Raw genomic sequence first — 9490 nt, 5'->3', positions numbered from 1 at the left:
ATTCCGGCTACTCGGAAGGCTGAGGCGGAAGGATTGCCGGAGCCCAGCAGGTCGAGGCTGCGGTGGCCGGGAGCGGCCACTGCACTCCAGTCTGGGCGACAGAGTGAGACTCCAACTCAAAAAAAAAAAAAAAAAAAAAAGAAGTTTCCAGATAATTAAATCATTCCTTGAAGTGTTTTGAATATGACTTACGAGATTTAGAAACATTTGTGTGACCGTGACCTCCACAAGGAGCCGTTGGGCTGCTCCAGGGGCTGAGGGACTTTGTCAGAGGGGGTGTAGTGTGCAGAGCTCTCCCCTGGTGAAGACCCTGAGCTTATTCAGCCTTCCCCTGAAAGCGGGCTGAGATGAGCCATGGGTGGCTGATCACAGGGGTGGGCTCTCCACATGGTGGGAGCAGGAGAGGGAGAGAGCATTGGGAACTCCACAGACCAAGGCACCACCAGCGAAGGAGATCTGGTTAGAAAAGGTCAGAACACTGCAGCAGTGCTGGAGTGAAGTCCACTGATCGGACAGCCATAACACTTCCCTTCTTGTACCATAGAAAACAGAGTAGAGGGTAACTGCCCTGCCAGCAGAGAGCACAAAGAGGCTCTTTACTGCCATCTTTCAGAAAATCATGATCATAAATCTCAAAACCTATGATGTTTACAATATAATGGTACTCCCTTAGATGTGATATATCTGTGCAGTCCACAACCTATACAACCATACTTAGTGGCCTTGGATCTACAGGCGCCAAAAGGAAAAAGAAAAAGCAACATTTTCTCCCTTAAAGCAATTCCAAAGTAATATAATATATTGTGGTAAATATAATGAGATGCATTTTTTAATCTTCTGTGGCCTTACTATGGTCAATCTTCCACTGTTTACCCATGCTGTCTAGGTATAGAGTGGGTGGGAAAGAATAAGGGGTCCCAAATGGTATGTTCCCCACAGCCGTTTGGATAGGGAACATACACTAAAAACAGCACATCTTTCAGATCTGGGATACAAAGAGAAGACCACGGAGCCACACTGCAGCCAGTTAACCCAAAGCCCCCTGACTGTGTGCGCCAGGCAGCGTGAGGACAGACCGTGAGGATGTGAAGTGCCCCAGGCTGCGTGAGGAGGAGCCTTGAGGGGAGTCCTGGCTTGACTAAAATCGAAAGACATATTCCATGTGACTTTGCCAGAGTGATTTTTGTGTCGCTTTAACATTTCATGCTCTACCAGAAATCTCTCAGTCTAGGTTTAAATACACTAATAGTAGTTGTCAAACACACTATATCAAGATATAGCAACAAAGTCCTTGTATATATTATAAAGTGCCCCAGAAACTGATGTGTGGCTGAAATCAATACTAAGTGGCTTTCTTATCTTGTTTATAGTTTCAATTTTTTTTTTCTTAAATACAAAGCATCACCTTCACAGATTTTTTCCGGAAGATTCTGAGAAAAACATAAAAAGAAGTTAACTGCGGTCCACTCCCAACCACTTTTTTATCGTACCATCTCTAGCGTCTGTCCTCTGATCCTGGCACTCATGACTTCAGGAAAACATCATTCTAACAGAAAGCCTGGGACGCCGGAGGCACACTTACTGCTCCCTGGACAGAAGACGGGCCGGTTCCTTCGTTCTCTTCTCTGTCTGCCTCCTGGTCTTCGTTGTCGGTCCAAGAGGACACGTCCTCCACCGAGCTGGTCAGATCAGGCAAGCTCTTAGATGTTAGCTTGAGGAGGTCCTCTGCAGAGTTTTCCTAGGGGGACACAATTAAAGGACCATCCGTGAACTATCCTCAGCACCAAGCAGTTCTTGAGGCCAACCTGGCAGAGTTTGGTCATGCGCTCCCGACCCAAAGTCTATGCGGAACATACACCGTGCATTTGCAAGGTTACCTCAAATGTCAGAGGTGCGAACCCAGTTTAAACACAAACCAACTTAGTTTTTCCCCTGGTGAATGTGTGTTTCTTAGGTCGCTATTTCTATGGCAATCCAAGTTTCCTGAACTCAAGATCCTTCCCAGGTCTCCCCCGACTTGCTTTCAGGAGATAGTCTAATCCCCTTATCTATTGGCAGGTGAGCAGCTTAGAGACTTGGCCTCTAGGCTGGGCATGGTGGCTTGCGCTTATAATTCTGCTCACTTTGGAAGACTGAGGCAGGAGGATCGCCTGAGTACAGGAGTTCAAGACCAGCCTAGGCAACATAGTAAGACCTCATCTCTACTAAAAAAACAAAAAAAAAAGCTTCAAAAAAGTAGCAAGGTGTGGTAGTCTCAGCTACTCAGGGGCCTGAGGTGGGAGGATCACTTGAGTACAGGAGGTTAAGGCTGCAGTGAGATGGGATTGCACCACTGAGCTCTAACCTGGTGACTGAGAGAAACCCCAACACAGAAAAAAAGAAAGTTGGCTTCTGCACAGTTCTTCAAACCCATCCTCCTTGATTCTTCCCCATAAACCACACCTTCTGTTCAAGTCACACTGCCCTTCAAACACTCTTGCCAACCCTCTGAGGTAGGGTAGACATGAATACGTTTCCCATAGGCAGGTTTTACAAAGTATTTTTTTAAAATTACATTTTACTGCAGGCCAAGCTGACAGCTTACTGCACCCCCTCCTCCAGCCAATCAAAAGAAAACCCCATCAGATGTAAGAATAGGACAGCCCAACCTTTTAGCTAATAACCCTAAAAATCCTTCAGGCTCCTGATTGAAGATAAAAGGTTCAACCCCACCTCTTAACTGATCAAAACCACAGAAGTGGCTGCATGCGGTGGCTCACACCTATAATCCCAGCATTTTGGGAGGCCAAGATGAAAGGATTGCCTGAACCCACAGGTTTGAGACCAACCTAGCCAACTTGGCGAGACCTCATCTCTATAATAAATCAAAAAATAAGCCAGGCATGGTGACGCACATCTGTAGTTCTGGCTACTTGGAAGGCTGAGGTGGAAGGATCACCTGAGCCCAGCAGATCAAGGCAGCAGTGGCCATGAGTGTGCCACTGCCCTCTAGCCTGGGAGACAGAGTGAGACTCCAACTCAAAACAAAACAAAACAAACCAAACCAAAACAAAACAAAACAACCCAGAAGTGATCATAAGATCACCCCTCTTCCTGTCAGAGGGGAGGAGGCAGCACTTACCTGTGCTCCACCCTCATTAGCATATCAATAACCAGGTAGCTCTATCTAGCTTGTAGTTGAAAGAGGAAAGCATGGTTTTTCTTTTCTGAGAAACTAGTCCATGACAAGTCTTTCTGCCATGAATCTTCCTTTTTCCTTCTCTTCTTCTCACTAATAAACTCCGTTTTAAAACTTTGCTGGCCACTCTAAAATTCACCTCAGGCTTAAGCCAAAGAATCCACGAGATTGGAGCCTCACCAAGGCTGGCATCACCCATGCCCCTCCGCCAGCAGCTCCCTCTGTTGAGACCACCTTTCCTGTCGTAACTGAGGCTTATTTGGGCAGAGCTTAAGCACCCTCTCCTGAGGGCCCTCCTGAACCCTTCAGGAGCCATTCCATTTGCCTGTCCTTTCTTTTCTAAGCTCCTTGACTCCTGCTTTTCTCTCTCTGCCACAGACATCCAACTTGACGTGTGTGTTTCCCCTGCTAGTCTGAGAGTTCCTCCAGCCAAATATCATTTCTACTCACTGGCTGTGTCCCCTGACCCAGCCTAGAGCCCAGATAGCCACGATATTCTCCTCCCCAGTCCATCCCTAGCACAAGCTCACGGATGGTTTATTGGATCAAAGTGGAAATTTCAAGACTGATCATGTCTTCTCAGTGAAAGTGGCCCTTGGACAACTTTCAAAGGTCAACAAAAATACATGGAATTCGACTCCATTTAGACTAGCGTCTAAAGGAGGCGTCATCAGTACAGTCCTTTGTTCCTATGTACAGATAAAGCCAGTGTATGCATGAGGGCCTCATTGCAAAGAAGGAGCGAGCAATGTCCTGGGAAATGTCACAGCATGGGAGGCCAGGGCCAGGGAGGGGACAGGGCTATGGGAACAGGGCTATGGGAACAGGGCCAGCAAAAGGAGGAATCAATTCCCTTCTCATTCCCTCACATCAGCCATTTCACCACGAAAGGAAACACATGGAAAGTTTTCATCATTAAATTGCTTGAGGGTTGACAGAAAAGAGGACCCTCAATTATTATTATTGTTATTATCATAATAATAATAATCATCATCATAATAATAACAATAATAATAATAACCCATCTTAAACTACAGAATATTTGCTACTAATATAAATGAGTTGGCACCCAATGAGAGTGACATTTGTTGGTAGTTTAATGGTTTCACCTTCAAGGTAACTGAAGATAACTCGTTTTAGATCGGTAATGGTGAATACTATACTGATAGATCTTACCTAAGGAACAGCAAAAGAACGGTTAAACAAAAAGTAAGTTCAGCCGGGCTCTCAGCCTGTAATCCCGCGCCTTTGGGAGGCTGAGGTGAGTGGATCACCTGAGCCCGTGGGTTCGAGACCCGCCTGGGCAGCGAGACCTCATCTCTACAATAAATCAAAAATCAGCCAGGCGTGGTAGCGCATGCCTGTAATTCCACCTACTGGGAAGGCTGAGGCAGAAGGATCGCCAGAGCCCAGCAGGTGGAGGCTGCGGTGGCCGGGAGCGGCCACTGCACTCCAGTCTGGGTGACTGAGTGAGACTCCAACTCAAAAAAAAAAAGTAAGTTCAAGGCCCAGCATGGTGGCTGATGCCTGTAATCCTAGCACTTTGGGAAGCTGAGGTGGGAGGATTGCTAGAGTCCAAAAGTTCGAGACCAGCCTGGGCAACATAGTGAGACCTCGTCTCTACAAAAAATTTAAAAATTAGCTGGGCATAGTGGCACACATCTGTAGTCCCAGCTACTAGGGAGACTGAGGAGGAAGGACCGCCTGACCCAAGAAGTCAAAGATGTCGCACTGCACTCCAGCACGGGCAACAGAGTGACACCCTGATTCAAAAAAAAGAAAAAAAGTGAGCTCAGTCCTTTTTTGTCATGCCAACTCGATTAGACTATTAGCAGAGAAGGGTGTGCCACTGTACTCCAGCCTGGGTGACAGAGTGAGATTCTGACAAGAAAAGAAACAAAGGAAAGAAAGAAAGAAGGAAGGAGGGAGGAAGGAAGGAAGGAAGAAAGAAGAAAAGAAAGACCCAACTGGTGAGTAAATTGCCCAGCAGCTATAGAATAGACCACTCCATGGTCATTAAAAATGGTGCTGTACAAATGAATCTCCTGATGTGGAAAGATTCTTCCAGTACGCTACTGAGTGATAAAGCAGGTTAGGAGAATCTGTGGTACTCATGATACCAATAATGTGTGTAATAATAAGCTAGATGTAATACTATGCAATAACTATAAAGGCCTGGTGTTCACTATGACCAGCTATACTGCTCAGGCCCTTTGTATCTCATTTACTCTTCCTGACATCCTCAAAGAGGTAGTTACTCATTCTCACTGTACAGAGGAGAAAACTGAGATTTAGGGAGATGTAACAACTCACCCAGGATACACAGCTTTTATAGGCACTCAGTCCAGCAGGCATAAGTGGGACTGCTTCTGGGTACACTTTATCTCCTTGTGCTTGATTCCATTTAAAAGAAAACATGCATGCATACTGCACACACATGTTCCCAGCTGGAAGGACACCAGTTAATAAATAGTATTATCGGGAGTATTATGAACATCTCATCCTCTTTTTCTTCTCTATATTTTTTCTGGTTGTCTACATTGGATATAATAAGTATAATGATATGTATATATATTACTTGCTTTTTTGTTGTGTTTTTTGAGTCAGAGTCTCACTCTGTCACCAGGCTGGAGTGCTATTATATAAGCAAACAACATTTTTGTGTGGAAACATGAGACATCCTCTCCACAAGAAAGCAATGGAGCTGGGCGCAGTGGCTCACGCCTATAATCCCAGCATTTTGGAGGCCAAGGTGAGAGGACTGCCTGAGCCTGCTGGTTCGAGACCAGCCTGGGAAACTTGGGCAGAGCTCATCTCTACAGTAAATAAATAAACAAACAAACAAACAAACAATTTAGCCGGGCATGGTGGCACATGCCTGTAGTTCCAGCTACTTGGAAGGCTGAGGTGGAAGGATTACCTGAGCCCCCAGCAGGTCGAGGCTGTGGTGGCCGAGAGCGTGCCACTGCCCTCTAGCCTGGGTGACAGAGTGAGACTCCAACTCAAAAAAAAAAAAGAAAGCAATGGTTATATTTCCAAAACAATGCCTTAAAGTTTTGTGATAAGGTGACTATCACCTAAAATAACACTCATATTGGTCTTTATATCCAGTATGTCAAAGCTCTCCCTTCCCCTTCCAATATGATGTCAGCAACCAAGTCTGTGGATTCCCTGCTTTTGTTAGATAAAGAAGAGGAACAGGTGTTAAGAGGTGCTTCTTTTTTCTCCTATGTTGACAAGCACCTTGGATGATATAGATGAAGTTTAGGAACAAAAGCACATGTAGGAGTTTACTGCCTAATTGTAAAAAGAGCACATAGAAAGAAATCAAATGTGTGACTCCTCTGAGGTCTGGGTCAGCTTTGGGACCAAAGTCAGGATGGATGCCCAAGAGACAGTGGATTAAGAATGCGAACGGACACCCATTCTGTGGCTCCAGAATGCTATTCAGCCTTACAAGGACCCCAGCAAGTGTCCCTCCAAGTCAAAGCCTCTAGCAGAAACACATTATATTTTTCTAATACCAATGGCTCTAGTGTCCTTTATTTTTATTTGCTTGAAGTGCAGCTCGGTGTGTGAGCAGCAGCATGGGCTTTGAAGTCCAGTAAGCTTGGGAGTCTGGTGGAATCAACCTGCTTCTGATGTCTCCTGCTATGTGACCTCTGGGCAAGGTAATTAACCACTCAGATTTTAATTCTTTCCTTTGAATAATAAGAACTAATACCCATCTCAGGGCAGGAAAAGTATGTATGTATGTATATATGTATGTATGTATGTATGTATGTATGTATGTATGTATGTATGCATCTACCTAGCTATGTATCTTATTGAGTTGGCATCTCACTCTGTCGCCCAGGCTGCATTGCAGAGGCACAATCAGGGCTCACAATTGCCTTGACCTCCAGGCTCAGGCAACCTTTCTGCCTCAGCTTCCCAAATATTTGCATGCCACCACACTTAGCTGACTTTTTTCATTTTTTTGAGGTCTGGTCATTTTTCCAGGCGGGTCTTGAACTCCTGGCCTCAAACAATCCTCCTTCCTTGGCCTCCCAAAGTGCTGGGATTATAGGCATGAGCCACCACTCACGGCCAGGGGTTTATATTTGCAAAAATTAAATGAGATAATAGGTAAAAAGCACCTGGCACCCAGTGGGCATCTAATACATATTGCGTCCTTTCTTCCTTTCAGTTGGTATGTGAGATCAGAGAGCAGGCATCATCCAGGGACTAGATTCCAAAGTCCTGTGTATGTCCCTTAATTATTAGCTTTATTATAGCTTTACCCATGAGTGGCCCTTTTTGGTTTTTATCTTGTGTTTTCTTTGTGTTTGTGCATTTATTTGTGGATAACGGCTTGAGACAGTGGGGCAGAGCTTCCATGGCCAGCTTCTGTGGCCATCTACCGTCTTGCAGAGGCCACAATGCCATTCAGAGGACTAGGGTCTGGGTCCTAAAGTTCAGCCCATGCCCCCTTTCATATTTTTCAAACTGGCAGGAGAAAGAAGTCAGCACAGAGATGAAGGTTTTGTGGCACGTGGTGTGACACCGGTGCAGAAACTCAAGTTCATTGGCACAGATTGTGGAGAGGTAGCTGTGCAAACCAAGTGGGCATTCTCTGCAAACGTGTACCTCTGTGTCTGTGTTTAAGACCCGATGACGCTTCCAAACTCCTAATACATCTGGCACAATTTGAAACTTGTTTCTCCTCTTCTTGAAGCATTTCCTTCCATGTGGAATTCACGAGGCTGACAAAAGACATCCCGGGATCTGCTCTCCTTCCCCATCCTAAGTGAGGGGATACAGACAGCCTAAGGCAGATGTTCTGGATGAAGACATGTATGGAGCTCCGTGGACTGAGGAGAAGTCCCCAGGATGTCCCTCGGTATCTCAGGGAGGGCAGGAAAGGATCTAGGAATGGAGAATGGTCCCAACGCCTGCCTCCAGGGACACAGGCGCCTACTCTTTCTGCCAAATCTTCCCCAGAGCTCTGCATATTCTTCCTGGAGGTCTGAGAGTTTAGGTCAAGCGTTGAGGGTGAAAGATGGAGAGAGAGGAAAGCAGACTTTTCAGATAGCTCAAAATGTTCTTCTATTTATTTGTTCAATAGTCCAAAGAATTGGCAAAAGATTTCGCAATCGGAGAGGGAAAGTACACAAACCTATGGGCGCCAGGCTCGAAAATAACAACAGGGATAATGAAAAGGAATTACCCAGACTGGCAAGGGTGTCCTGCTGCCAAGGGCTAAGACTGGTGAGGGCTCTAACCCCTGATCCTTCGTGGCCAGAAGTGGAGCGAACCCTTCGTGGCTCCATTTCCTAGCTCCTCAGTCACACGGACATGTTCTGACGCTCATCAATAGTACATCAGACAACAGATCAGACCCCAGGGAGGTCAACGCCTCCTTTTTCTCACCACAGCTGGGGAGTCCTGCAGCCTTTAACTGGCGCTTTAAGAAAGATACCGGGACCCAGAAAGGGCGTGATATTGACACACTCTGGGGGTGGGGGTGAAAGCAGCCCTACCCTGGGGCCTCAGGGCCTTGTGAAAGGAGAACCATGAAGAAGAGGCAACAGCAAGACAGGGTACAGACACTGGGCTGGGCACTAGGGCCTGGGATCTGGCACTGCAGATGGCATCATGGCCTCTGCAAGATGATAACTGGCCATAGAGACTCTGGCTCACTGTCTCATTTGTGTGGGGAGGAAGAAAAAGAAAGTGGTGGCTGGGCAAACAGGATTCACAAGGCTTCCTCCAGCTCCAACACTATGAGGCCATGAGTGAGAACAGGCCGGCGTCCTGCCATGGTGGCCCCTGAGTCTTTCTCCCCTCCCAGCTCTCCTGGCTTCACATTTCCTCCTGGGAGAGTTACTGTTCTCTCCACACTGTCCTACCTTCAGCCTCCCGTCCTTACCTTTGTTTTCATTCTATTATGCCTTTCTATCCCCTAACGTATGCCTACAAAGACTCTTAAAAGAAAGAAAAATAGGCTGGGTGTGGTGGCTCACACCTGTAATTGAGAGGCTGAGGAGGGAGGATCACTTGAGCCTAGGAGTTCAAGACCAGCCTGAGCAACACTGTGAGACCTCGTGTGTACAAAAACAGAAGTAAAAAAATTAGCCAGGCATGGTGGTGTGCACCTGTAGTCCCAGCTCCTTGGGAGGCTGAGGCAGGAGAATCACCTGAGCCTTGGGGGTTGAGGCTGAGGTGAGCTGTGATTGCGTCACTGCACTCAAGCCTAGGAGACAGAGTAAGACCCCAACTCAAAAAAAAAAAAAGGTAAAAAGAAAAAGAAAGCAAAATAATTAACTGCAC

The 9490-nt window shown here is 46.4% G+C and overlaps 1 protein-coding gene across 1 annotated transcript in view; it reads right to left on the bottom strand.

Annotated features, from left to right (window-relative positions):
* The window catches only part of PDZD2 (PDZ domain containing 2), a 124248-nt gene that overhangs the window by 92586 nt on the left and 22172 nt on the right, over positions 1 to 9490 (bottom strand). The window contains exon 5 of the mRNA XM_008053306.1: positions 1583 to 1738. Within this exon, the coding sequence (XP_008051497.1) occupies positions 1583 to 1738 (156 nt within the window). The remainder of the gene's footprint in view (positions 1 to 1582; positions 1739 to 9490) is intronic.

Source organism: Carlito syrichta, unplaced genomic scaffold (genome assembly GCF_000164805.1).
Source record: "Carlito syrichta isolate Samal-C Ts95f unplaced genomic scaffold, Tarsius_syrichta-2.0.1 Scaffold288045, whole genome shotgun sequence".
Lineage (NCBI taxonomy): Eukaryota > Metazoa > Chordata > Mammalia > Primates > Tarsiidae > Carlito > Carlito syrichta.
Note: the sequence above shows the minus strand (reverse complement) of the source record. Positions and strands in the feature narration are given on the sequence as shown.